At 37.5% G+C, this 14,164-nt stretch overlaps 1 protein-coding gene across 2 annotated transcripts in view; it reads left to right on the top strand.

Moving 5' to 3' along the window:
* LOC128205882 (probable serine/threonine-protein kinase samkC) overlaps positions 1 to 12,638 on the top strand; it is a 17,688-nt gene extending 5,050 nt beyond the window's left edge. For both annotated transcript variants that reach the window (XM_052907918.1, XM_052907919.1), the window contains 7 exons: positions 79 to 211; positions 2,605 to 2,802; positions 3,939 to 4,106; positions 7,652 to 7,756; positions 8,559 to 9,047; positions 9,496 to 9,655; positions 10,455 to 12,638. In XM_052907918.1, coding sequence (XP_052763878.1) covers positions 79 to 211; positions 2,605 to 2,802; positions 3,939 to 4,106; positions 7,652 to 7,756; positions 8,559 to 9,047; positions 9,496 to 9,655; positions 10,455 to 10,992 — 1,791 coding nt within the window. In that variant the 3' untranslated portion in view covers positions 10,993 to 12,638. The remainder of the gene's footprint in view (positions 1 to 78; positions 212 to 2,604; positions 2,803 to 3,938; positions 4,107 to 7,651; positions 7,757 to 8,558; positions 9,048 to 9,495; positions 9,656 to 10,454) is intronic.
* Positions 12,639 to 14,164: the final 1,526 nt, after the last annotated feature.

The following is a 14,164-nucleotide window of genomic DNA, read 5'->3' as shown; positions in this document are numbered from 1 at the left end:
AGATAAACCAAAGCATATTCTAGTGTGTTTACGTTTTCTGAACAATTATAAAAAAAACTTCCTCTCCCTCTGCCGCAGGTGGTGCGAATCCACGGATACACGGAGCAGCAGCGGGTGGTCGCCACTGATTCCAACTCCCCTTCCGAAAGGTTTATAACAATTCCGGTGGACACCGCAGTCAAGTTCTGCGTCATACGAGGCCACAACACAAGTGAGTCCGTAGCGTTTCTCAGGCGTGTCCGCAAACGTTTTAGACTCAGGCCTTCACAAAACGTGACTAGAATACAAGCTCTTTCAGTCACAGTTACTTCAAGTTGGTATTTGGACAGCATTTTTGGCCAGTTGAGCTACCTGATTCGAGCAATTTGGTCCTCAGGGGTGATCTCTTGGACTGAGAATAATAAAAAAATATGTTTAAGTATTCTATACTACACATAATAAACAAATATTCCACGTTTGGTTGTTTATTTTCACATATTAAATATCTTAAAATTTATACAATCTTTATCATTCACGAATGTATCAAATTTTAAAATATTTAATATGTAATAAAAATAAACGACCAAACGTGGATTATTTGTTTATTATGTGTATCATAAAGTACTGTGACACATTTTTTATGATTCTCAGTCCAAGAGATCACCCTTGGGACCAAATTGCTCGAATCAGATAGCTCGACTGGCCAAAAATGCTGCCCAAATACCAAGTAACTGTGCTTTCAGTTGCATATGTATACGGTAATTGTAGAAAAAAATGCCGGGGAAGAAGGCTACCTAGGCATACAATTATTATTTATGTACTTACGTCCATGGTGGTCGTTTCAATAATGCACCAGTCAATTGTAACCACGCCCCCAAGTCCGGGGTATACCGGGGATAGCCGAGAAAATGTGCCGTGTTTTTACCTTCCATGTGGCCCCGGGGAACGGGCCTTATCTAGGGTCCCTGGGGTGCGGGGGCATTTGGCGGGGATTTTACCAGCAGTTCGTCCCCGCAGGCCAGGGATTTTACCCGGGCTTGGCTGGACTTAAAGTCAAAGTCCCCGCTATTCTCCGGACAAGGAGAAGCCGTGGTTACAATTGACTGGTGCATAAAGGATATCGGTCGTCACTTCAATAAGCTTAAATCTCTATGAACGTCACAAATGGTCAGCCATGGATTTCTTTAAAGGGACTCGTTCATGTTTTTGTGAAATGCACTTTTTTGTATGACGAAATAAAGCGTGGCAAATCATTAGGATTGTTATAACTAAGATACCGACGGCTAGAACACTTCAACAAATGCTAGTGTGCAAAATGTTGTCTTTGAAATCAACGATTTGGAATAGCGTAAGGATCGTTTCAACAATAGGGTAAAAAGTTATTGTAACCACGGCCTCCCCAGGTCCTGGCAATAGCCGGAATTTTGACTTTTGGTCCAGCCAAGCCCAGGTAAAATCTCCGTCCTGTGGGGACAAACTACTGGTAAAATCCCTGCCAAATGCCCTCGCACCCCAGGAACCCTAGGTAAGGTCCATTCCCCGTATTTTTTGCGCAAATAAAAAACCACCGCGTTCACCGGGACTACGGGGCCACCTTGAAGTTAAATACACGGCCCATTTCCCCGGCCATCCCCGTTATACCCCCGGACCTTGGGATGGGGGGCGTGGTTACAATTGACTGATGCATAACTACTCCTTATAGTTGTGAATGAGTGCTTGTGGGCAAGAGGTTTTGTTGTCATTTATTATTATTTTTTGACCGTACCAGCATGCGTTTGCACCCCACTAAAAGAATTTTGTTTATACTTTAAATGTATTTTATTCTGTTATTTCGATATCAAAGAGTAAGTAGATTAATATAATGCACCAGTCAATTGTAGCCACGGCCCTCCCAGGTCCGGGCGTATACCGAGGATAGCCGGGGAAATGGGCCGTGTTTAACCTTTCAGGTGGCCCCGCAGTGCCGGGTAAATACCGTAATTTTGTCTTCGCTTAAAATATAGCGGGGAATGGGCCTTACCTAGCGTTCATTGGGTGCGGGGGAATTGGCGGGGATTTTACCAGCAGTTCGTCCCCGCAGGGCGGAGATTTTACCCGGGGTTGGCTGGACCGAAAGTCAAAGTCCTCGCTATTCCCCGGACCTGGGTGGGCCGTGGTTACAATTGACTGGCGCATAAGTGTTTTCATATGCATTACATGGGGGAAAATGGTGCCAAAACATGAGCGAGTTCCTTTAATAATGTTCAATTTACTCAAATATGTAGAAACTACGGTACTTTAAAGATTACTTTAATTTACGGCTAAAACGTAAACTATTGAAACGGCCCCCCGTATCAGATGTTTTATTTATTTAGTGGAGTTTTATGCAAATATTTGCATTGATGTAAGTATATTGTTTAGGCCGAAACAATAAGATAGTAGTCTATATATAATCTGAATGAAATCAGTTATATGAATAACAACTGTTTTAAGTAGTTAAGTGGCAAACAATATTTATTATACCTTTGTTTTGGCTAGTAATATATATAACCAGAGTTATAAATATTTTCTTATTGGTAAAATAAATTCTCAAACAAAACTTGAATTAAAATATATGTAGTTTGACATTAGGTTATTTGTTTCTAGCTGAACAGATGCGCACTCTGTCCTATATTCTGGAGAACAACCAACTTCCGGTGCTCGTGCGCATGTCATGTGACGAGAATCATCTGCTCAAAATGGGAACCAGTCACTACAATGCCGGCCAGTTTGGGAACCTGCTCATTACTGAACAGTATATAGAGTATTACCTCATGCTAAACAGTGTGGATGGGACCGCCATAGGTAAGGTTAGATGAATAATCAATGGTGTTAAGTAAAAGTTAGATGACATGAATTAAAATCTTAATTATTAAGAATGTTCGCTCATCTTAATCATTCAAATTTTAATTCAGGTCATCTTACTGACTTCGAATACAACCTCATTGGCTGACACATTGTCAACGCAGGGTTTGTGTTTCGAATGAGTGGCAGTGGGCGGACCTTTAAACACCCGCGAAAGTTGAAATTCCTATTACTTAATGATTGCCTATCTGCAATTGCATTGACTGCAAATGTAGGCTGTTTTCTAATGTACGCTTAAACTGATCAAATAGCAGCTTCGAAATAGGCAGTCACGAAACCCACATATCGATAACTTAATCTTTTGTTATTGATGAAAGTTTATATTTTTGGTTCAAAGTGCTGGAAAACAATACCAAATTTTATCAACCATATGAAATATAAGAGAATGAGACATACTTTAGAAAAAGATATTGCAGTGTCAAATTATAAAATGGAACAACATTAAAATAAATGGATTCATATACTTCCTAACTAAAGTCAAACCTAATCAATACATGCTCAAACGAATCATTCCTTCGTTGTTGTTTTTTGTCAACAGCATAAACCATTGTTTTTATTTTCCTTGAATTTAGTCTCTTTTTGGTGTTTTCCTCCAATTGTTAATGACGGTCATTTAAAGTAACTATTTAGTGCATGTATATGTTAATATAAACTAGAAAACGCCATCTGATCAAACAACATTATGTTATGGTATATTCGTAGTGAAGTATTTCAATATATTTATATCTATAAAACTATTAAAGAATAGAAAAAAAGTTTAAAGGAAATAGTTTCATTTGTTCAAACCAAATGTGACATTCCTTTTTACATTCAAAGTAACAGGAAGTGGAAGGTACTTAAGTGCTTATAGGTGATAAGCCATGAAATGCAACAATATTTATTAAATAAATTAATATTTCAACCAGTGCGATTCATTGCCGCTAATGTATACTACGCATACGAAAAACTTGAAGCATGAACACAGACAGAACAAGTTGACACTACTTAGATTTGCTCTTAACGTTCTGGCAGTCAAATGCCACAATAATTATCCTGTCCCAATCATTGTAAATCTTTATTTCACATTCCCACCCCAGACCCGGAGATGCGACCGGAAGGGAACCTGATGTTTCTTACGGAGAACCTCTCGATGACGCCAGTCACCGGCTTCAAGGACCGCTCGCAGGAGGACTTCCAGCGCTACATGGCCGCCCTCGCCGCACAGGCCGCCCAGTACGAGTACGACACGCGGAGGGGGAATCCCGGTACGCGTGCTGATACAAACAGCCACTGCTTAGTCAAGCTTATGTATATGTGCTTGGATGATCTTGTTCGTACTTGATCTACAATGTAAGCTGTATTTTTTCTTAAACAGTGATCTTTGGTTCGCTCACTTGCCTAGTGCGTACAAGTTACTTCAATTTGTACATATTTCCTTGAATTTAAAATCTTAAATCTTACAAAGCGACATGGCGATCGTCTGTTTCCCCTTCTGTATGTCTTCATTCCTTTCTTTCCATTTGACTTTCCGGCTCTTTTTATCCCCCTCCCTCCGAATCTTTCGTTTCCAGTCTTTTTGTTACCATTCTTTCATTTTCCTTCTTTCGAATGTTTCTGAATAATTAGTTCGTTCGATTTTCCATTCTTTGTGGTTTTGTGGTGTCCGATGTATCGTCTGTGTTTGTATGTCTGCGTTTTCTTCAGGCAAACATTTTGCCGTGTCAACATTTTACTTGTCTTTAAGACTCTTTTCGGAACAGCAGGACATTGTCTTTATAGCAGTTCTTGAGTTAAGTGTACATTACTTATTGATTTGATAACTTGAGTTTATTTAATGGACGTCATAGATATATATTAAAGACATTATTAAACACCTTTGACTCGAGCTTACTTATAAATCTATACTCAGCAAAGAAATCATTATTTTCGATCTGTACCTATTTTAGTCATATTGTTCATCGCAGCGTGTCAGGGTCGGATCCAGAATTCGACGTTAGAGGGGCAAAACTTAGGGGCATGACCTTTTGACTTGCGCCCCTCCCTCAGAACCTTTATTTGGTAGAAAGTGTTGGCAGGGGAGTTTGGATACTCCCCTAAGAATTGTTTATCATTGTTTTTGTCCAAAATGGTGCATTTTGGAAGTATTTTATTTCTTTTTTCTCTTTTATTACAATCAAAAGTAAACTTGAACGATTTTAGGACGGTGGAGGGTGGGTGGGGGTCTGGATCCGCTAGTAAGTATTTATTCTGCATAAATGTCAACCTTATCACCTCCTTATTTGATCAACACTGTCATATTCACAACGTGATGAAATCAACCATCATTAATATGCAAAGATGTGTCAGTGCATTTTAGACATCATCATCGAAATTATTTCAATGTTCAATTCATATTGATCAACCCTAATTAATATTATGTTTACATGTATTACATTTTTGAATACCACCACAATTACGCATTCTCGTTTACCAGAGTTACGTACCGTTCACCTGAGTAACGTACCGAACCTCTGATGAATGAGAATGCAATGACGGTACTGTTATGACATAATGTATAAAATTTAAGGTAGCTAATTAAACACAACTTTACTATGATTAGCATCAATATGATTATCTGTTTTTCTTAAATAAAATAATGTCTATACAAAAAAACTCTCGGTGAAAACTCACGTTTTTGTATTAATGTTGGATGGATTACCTTAAAGTGATTTATTGGATTTTTGAAAGCTCACAGGTCGCCTGTACCTTGTGAAATTGCCATGGTAACGCTTGTAAATACTATTGTGATTGTACTGGAACAAGGTCACATTGCCACAATCTGACCTTGACTTACCAAAAGGTAAATCTTTGACAGAAGCATATCAGGACATGGCACTGACGTCGATTTACAGCTCTTGTTAATAGGTCAATTATAAACCGCGTGAAACGTTGCAACTACCGATTGGAAGTGAAGTTAGGAAGATGTATTTGTCGCCATTCAGTTAAACAATGCTGGATCACACTGCCATTTTGCACCAATGAGAGTATTTTTACTTTAATGAGTTTTGGCACTTCAAAGATATTCGTTTGTCAAAGCGAGCGTAATTTACGAATACGATTCAATTGGTCGGTTGATATAAAAGTGATGTAAACTGGATAAGTATGGACCCTTTGCGGAGGGTTTATTCCTTGTGATACGTCAAAGTACATGTATAAGCTACATCCTTGATGGCTGCAGTCGGCTTATTGGATGTTGGATGTCAATAGACAGGCAATAGATGTTTCACTTCATTTGAAAACTTCTTGACATTAAAAAACCACGATTACTCAAGGATTGAAATTATAAGACCATTTGCAAACAGTTGTATGTATTCCAGTTAATGCAATTTGTGCTGGTTTTTGGTGTTTGCACTTATTTAAAATTCGACTCCGCCCCCTGTGAAGTCACGTGATATTTCGCCTCCCTCATTAGGTCAGTGTTGGATGCTGTCAGCCACGGAGTTGTGTGAAAACGTGTTTCGTTAGTTAATTTTGACAATCAAGAGCACATACAAATAACGGTGTGGGTACTTTTTGTATCAAAAACTAATTTAAACTAATTTAAAAGTACATTACTTACAAAGCATGCTTTAAATAAAGCTGTGTTGCGGCTATGCGGTTGAGCTTTCGCGAGTCAGAGGGTTAAATAAGTACAAACACCAACTAGGTGTGCTTTCTTGGTTTGCGGGCTCGCTGCTCACGTCCATTTACTGTAATAAGCCAAAATTGAACTCTAACATATATATGGTGTACAAGATACTGTTTTATGGGGTTAACCCTTCTGCCAACATTTTAAACCATATCAATTTCGCTTTTGAGGGAGGGTGCGTATTAAAAGGTTGCGCCCTTCAGTTACACCTGCTCTGACGTCAATTCCTGGATCCGCTCCTTGCTTATATGTTTGGGTATCTTTGTGTGTAATTCCATCCTATATGCCTGATATGGAATACACTTTAAGACGTGATTTTTTTTGGACTTTTACCTTCCCGTTTAAAATTTTCACCATTTAATATCCTTTCCAACTAAGCTTTCTCTTTTTGGTGGAATCAAAACCACAAATGGAAACAATAAGGCGCATTCCTGGACTAAACAAACAAGCACTCCGTAAATTTACTCATGCTGTAAAACTCATGTTTCGGTTTTCAGCAATCCGCCTTGTTTAAACTTTCGGCTACTGAGCTTGTTTCTGTAGTTTTTCCTATAAATAATGTCTCAAAATCATGCATGTGATCATTGGATCTTAGCTCTTATAGTAGTACCAAGTGTTGAAGGATAAACACCTAATGATGTTCAAGCTCAGTTGGAATAAGTTTTATCATAAGCGTAGTGATAGTAAATATCGGTTATTTATAGCATTGATCACTTAATATCAGTTATTTTCATAAATGTCATTGTGATTTTAGTTGTTATTTCATTGTCAGGTATTTTTATCATCAGGATTTTTGGGGAAAATTATTTTCACCGCCTGTGCCTTGCAAATTGGGAAAAAAGTTGACTTTAGGTAAAAACGAAATCAGGCCAAAATAGCTACTATAATGGCAAATATACCTGTTACACTTATTTTATTCATATATTATGATATGAAAGAGTAAGTCTCAAGATTTTGTTTATTTTTCAAGAAATTCATTGATTTTTTTATTCTGCAATTCGTAATCTGCATTTATCAAATTGGGATTATTTTTTTGGAAAAATGGACATTTTTTCGCAAGGGGAAACAGCCTTTAGAAGGCAGTAAACTGCACACAAAATCAGTCAAAAGTCAATCGCACGTGATATTCATTGGCTATTTTAGATTTTGCGGAGTACTACGCTAGAGACATAAACAGGAAGACAGGTGACGGAGGGATCCCGACCGTTAACCCGCCCGCCATACCCGGCATGGATATGGATGACCAAGGTTGTAGGCTGTGCATTTTTATATGGATTCAATAAGTATCCGTGTTTGTAAACAGGCGCGTAGGAAGCACATTGACATTTGGTCCGCAGAAGGGGTGGGCTCGGGAAAGTTGTCCCTCACTTTCGAGATTTTTTTTTTTCAATTTTAAGCATTGAAAGTCTTGATTTCAAGTGAGTTCAGGTTGTATTCTCATTTTTTCTTCTTAACCTTTTTCGGTTAAAATAGTCAAGATATAAAATACGATTTTTATGAAAATCAGTATCAAATATTTGCGACCCCATAGCCATTCCTTTTGGTGCCGCGGCTGCGGCCCCAGCTCCTACGCGCCTGGTAAACTGATCGAATTATACATGTAATGTCAAAGCAGCCATTTATGCACCAGTCAATTGTTACCACGGCACCCCAAGGTCCGGGGAAAAGAGGGGTTATTGACTTTCGGTCCAGCCAACCCCGGGTAAAATTCCCGCCCTGTGGGTACGATCTGATGGTAAAATCCCCGCCAAATGCCCCCGCACCCCAGGGACCCTAGGTAAGGCCTATTTCCCGCTATATTTTGCGTAAGACAAAAAACACCGCATTCACCCGGCACTGCGGGGCCACCTGAAAGATAAAAACACGATCCATTTTCCCGGCTATCCTCGGTATACCCCCGGACCTGGGGGCCGTGGTTACAATTGACTGGTGCATTACAGTAACACTCATAAATGATAACAGATGACCTATATTCTTATAAGTTTACAGTATTTAACATATCAATTATCATGACATGCCAACTATAATCCATCTACCGTTCATGTAATAGAATCTGAAGAAGAACTGTACGAGGAGATGCCACCAGAGCTCCCGCCGCGGCCACCCTCGCATCCAGAAAGCCCCATATCGCCGACAACCGACAAACATACATCCCTGCACGCCGTCACTGTTACAGACGCCGGGAAAACGAAAAACAAACCGCATGGGCTCCGTAATCTTTTGAAACGCGACAAACCCAAAGAGAGCTTAATTGAGGATACTTCGGAGCGGTCGCCAAAGTTAGGGACTGAACTCATTATTAAACCAAAGACGGAGAAACCAGCGTCACCAACATCCAAGAACTTGAAGAGACATAAAACATTAGAAAAAAAAGACGGCCCAAGAGGAAAACCAAACGATTACCAAAAGACAGTTTATACTGCTGGCACCTCTAAACAAGCGACTAAGCCTACCAATGAATCGAATGTTTCTGGAGGAAGTGGTTCGACCCCAGTAATACCTACACGACCAAAACCATCAATTCCAGCAGTTCCCAAAGGTTTGAAGTTGACTAAAGGTTTCTGCTTTATACAAATGCAGTCGAATCCCGTTGGCTCGAATTCTGTTGCCTCGAATTCATCGTTGGCTCGAACTGATTGTAAAGGACCAATTTCTTTATACTGATTGTAAGCATTCCCTCTTGGCTCGAATTTTTCGAGTCTGGAAGTATTTTTGCCGGTTCCTAGTAGTTCGACCCAACGAGGTTCGACTGTATAGGCTGTTTGGGTGGAAAAATAACATAACATTTGAAACACAATTTGCATGAAGAGTTCATGATAATTAGAAAAAGTAAACAGTATTTCTTTGATAAAATATAACATATTCCGTTCAACACCTTGTTTCTGCAATTTATATTTGTTTTAGTGGTTAAAAATATATTGTCGATACCGATGTGATCTGTATTTTGAGCATCTTATACACGTGTAATAAATGCAAGTATTTTGCAGATGGACAGTACCAGACGCTAGCGGAAGGAGCGCCGCCTCCCACCTATCTGCACATGAAGGATGAATCAGAGGAGTCCATGTACGAGGTCGACCCGGAACCGGAAGTGGAGCAGCCCGAGTACTGTGTGGCGTATCAGGACATGCGGGGAATATCTAGAACGTAAGTTGTAAACGGTGGTATTTTCGTCTCCTTTCTGCTTATATAACTGAAGTTTTATTAAGGTATATTACTGGAATGTTTGGTATCCTGAAACCTTCCACAACTAATTTCTTTTTGGATCATATGGAACCTTATTAGAAAGCTACGTTGCACTACGATCACTTTTGTTATAGAAGTGTCAACGATTGTTTCAGGTTGTAAAGTGACTTAAGAATACAGCTTATATTTACAACCAATGAAATTAAAGATAGGCAATCATTAAATACTAGAACTTCAACTTCCGCAGGTGTTTAAAGTTCAGCCCACGGCCACTTATCCGATACACAATCCCTGCGTCAGATTTTGCGTTGGCAATGTGTGGGCTAATGAGGTTGTACTCTTAGTCAGTAAGATGACCATATTTAAAATCTTAATAATTAAGAATAGCCCGTTCGCTTTGTTCGATCCGCCCATTCTTAATCATTAAGGTTTTAATTCATGTCATCTAACTATTACTTAATACGACCCGTCAACGCTTCTTTATACATACAGTACATTTTACCTAACTTCCTGAATCAAGCTCATATGACAGTCACTTGAAGAGCGTTTAAAAGATTATATATCACTTGTGAAGTTGATAGGGTGTCGTGTACTTCCTGGTTGATTATCGCCCTATATCACTATGTCTTTTTATCTTCTAAATCTTCCCGTTTCTCGTGCATGCCCTTCAGTTTTCAATTAAACCTCAAAAACACTACGTGATGTTTACAAGTGATTAAAGTAAACAAAACCATTGAATGGCTGTTTAATACACTTTCAGGCCTAACAAAAATCAAAACCAAGAAACAAAAGAAAATCCCGAAGTTACTCCAACAACACAAGCACGAACCAGTGAAGTGTACGAATATATGGCTGCTACGTCACAAACCGGAAATGAAGATATGACGTCAACAAAGAATATACCTATGACGTCATCATCTGCGGGTCAACGAAAAGGGCAACAACGAACAGGCAAAAATACAGTACCGGATACGAAACACGCTAAGAAAAATACTGCAGAACGTAATCCGGCAATGCCTAAAAACACTAAACATAGTGCAAACAACGATAATAGGGCAGACTCACAAACAAATCAGACGACACCAGCGAACGTGCAATCTATGGATATTGGAAAACTCTGTGACGTCTTAAAACAGCTTAAACTCGATAAATACGTACAAACATTCCATGATAACGCCATAGACGGCATGATCGTGTCGAGTCTGAAGTCAGAGGAATACCAGACAGAGCTTGGAATGACGCGTCTAGAGGCGCTCAGACTCTTCCATTTTGTCCAGTCTGGTCACATTCCAAAATAGATGTGTTCTAAGACAGTGCTGTTGTTAATAATTTTATCTCGCAAACTTAATTTATTGAAACTATTTGTGTGAAATGTACATTTCTGTATGTATTATAAACCAGTATAAGTGTAAGAACATTTCTGCATGTCTCCCGCCTTGTCAAATGTGTTGGTATAAATACCAAAAAAATAAGATTATAAACTCAGTTGTATGGAGGGCCCAATATTTATAACCTCAAATATTTGAAGATGTCAGCTATCTTTAAATCAATTTTGGGTAAGTAAAGAATTGCAGTTATCTATCAATCATTTGTTACCCTCATTAATTTAATAAAATATCTCAATTGATTTGAAAACTAATTCAATTAGAAGGAGAAACACTTATTTAGAGACCACATCAAATTAATTGAAGAGGTATATAATTGATTTAAAGAGGTCCCCCATTATATGAAGAGGTCCCCCATTATATGAAGAGGTCCGCCATTATTTGAAAAGGTCCCCATTATTTGAAGAGGTCTCAATTCTTTTGAAGATGTCCCCAATTATTTTAAGAGGTCTGCAACTATTTATAGAGCTCCTAGAATATTTGTGTTTGTATAGATTTGGCATCCATACGTTTTCCATCAATATTGAAAAAGTTTTTTTTTTATGAACAATTCGACTTTAGTTTACCCTCTATTTCAATAATGCGTTTAGTTAAGGGTCATCCACAATACATAATGGTTGGGGAAAGCCCCTCCTCCACCCCCAACCCTAAAAACATCAATGATCATAAAGTCTGGTTTTGAAATACAAAACTTTGCAAGGGTAAAACTGACATCCTTTGCAAGGGTAAAACTGACATCCTTTGCTTTGCAAGGGTAAAACTGACATCCTTTGCAAGGGTAAAACTGACATCCTTTGCAAGGGTAAAACTGACATCCTTTGCAAGGGTAAAACTGACATCCTTTGCAACAGGGTTTGGTATGTTAGGAGTTGAACAATTCGTAGAAGGAATATTTCGTCAAATATTTGTTGAGATTCTGTTTGCATTCTAACGGAAAAGTCTTTCTATAATATAATACATGTTCAGTGATAGGAAATGTTTAAGATACATTCACTATAATACTTCTTTTTTGCTAAAAAGGTCTATTCAAGAATGTTATATGCAAGTCAAGTCAACATATTCATACACTCAAATGCATTCACAACACATGAACAAAATGAAGTAATTTATAAAAACAATACAATTCAGGGACTCAAATTGAGTATTCCAAGACATAACATTCATTCATATTACCAAATATATTAAAGGACCAGATAGTCCCGTTTGACATAAGTAAGGATCGATATTGCACGTGGATCATTGAAATCAAACATTGCTATTTTTCTGCGAATTATAAAAATGGGTTAAGTACAATGGGGGAGTCATAACTTTTAACTTTATATATATGCAAAATGTCTTTTTGATAAATAAAAATAGTAATGTTTTCAAACAATCTGTTTAAGAATAGCAGAAACCATTTTACACATATTAAAAAAAAACACATTTTTATAAGTTATGTTTACCTGCTGTTCAAGTTTATTTATGTTTGGAGGTATGTTAAAATACATGTATGGCTTTATATACTGCTTACGTTCGTTATCAAAAATATTACTGTAACACTGGAATAAAAATGAAATTAATCTCCTAGTTTGTTATTTGTTTGGCATTTCCTTTCATTGGCTTGTAGATTGTTTGACAATTTGATATTTTCACTGTTGTTATTTCACGGATAAAACTCCATATTTCATCGGAACGCATGAAAGAAATAATTTTCCCTTCTATACCTTCGCCACAAACCAACTACTTTGGAGTTGAACTTTTTAATTTGAGAATATACTTTTAAAAGTTCAGCTGAACTGTTTCTTTAACATCAAGATTCCCGAAGCCCCAAATTTCTAAGCTGTAAAGTAAAATTGGTTCAACTGTTGTATTGAATAAGTCTATTTGGAGATCGTTAGATAAATGGAGTCTATTCGATTGTCTGAGGAGACTGAATGTTGCTCTAGTTGCCTGCGATGTAACATGTTTTTCGTTGTTTTTTTTAGAACGAACCTGTTCTACTATACAGCTCAGCTGGATATGTATATTCCTTCACTATATCAAGGGGTGGATTGTTTAGTGAAAAAATATTTGGTTGTCGGTCTTTAAAAAATTAGTATTTTGATTGTGCTGTATTGATCGTAAGTTACCAATCAGTGTAGTCAGACAGTAGTAGAGTGGGCATCGAGAATATCTTGCAGGTCATGTGCCGTTTTTGCCATTATAACTGCGTCAGCTGCATATTACAGTTTCAGAAACTCGGGATTGTTTTTGCCATCATTAACTCGTAATGAAATTCCGTTTGCGGTTGGCTTCGACTGCAAGATTCATGTTTATCATTAAGAAATAATATAAAAAGAGAGGCGAAAGATTTTTACCATGCCTGGCTCCTATAATGGAAGGAAAATATTTTGAGTAGTTTGCAATAGATGAAGAAAAACACCACGTATTGATATTATTGTACATATTAGTTATAACCCTTAAGCATTTTCCTGAAATATTACAATTTTGCATTTTTCCCCACAATCCAGATCCCCATACTTTGTCGAAGGCTTCTTTAAAGTCAATAAATGATCACAATAACTTCTTTCTGTCAAACCAGCTTTTAGATGCTGTTGCACAAACATATGATCGGATTTCAAATATCCTTTTCTAAAACAAGCTTGACAGTTATTAATTACATCATTATCTTCAATATAATTTGTTATCATATGATTTAAAAACTAGTAAATAATTTGCCAAGACAACTAAATTTAGAAGAAATATTGGACAATAGTTCTAGGGTTTAGTTTTATCCCTTTATTTTTGTAACAATTTCACATATATGTTTATGTAGGAAGTATTTTTAATATAAGAATAATACAAGTCTTCAACAGACGCTTCTGTTTTACTCTCATTACATTTGATATATGATTTTCCAGAATTATTTCGGATGATTTCCGTCTAGGGTTCTTAGTTTTTTAATTTTATAATTGTAAACTGACTAGTACTTAATCAATGTCTTTATTTTTTACTTTCATTGGTAAAAATAGATAAGGTAAATGTAGATAAGTTTTCTATTTAGCTTGTATGCATACTTAGCCATATGGAAACTTTTCTAGCTTATGACAATTGTGCAAAACAGGTG

The sequence above is a fragment of the Mya arenaria genome, chromosome 10, assembly GCF_026914265.1.
Source record: "Mya arenaria isolate MELC-2E11 chromosome 10, ASM2691426v1".
Taxonomy (NCBI): Eukaryota; Metazoa; Mollusca; class Bivalvia; order Myida; family Myidae; genus Mya; species Mya arenaria.
Note: the sequence above shows the minus strand (reverse complement) of the source record. Positions and strands in the feature narration are given on the sequence as shown.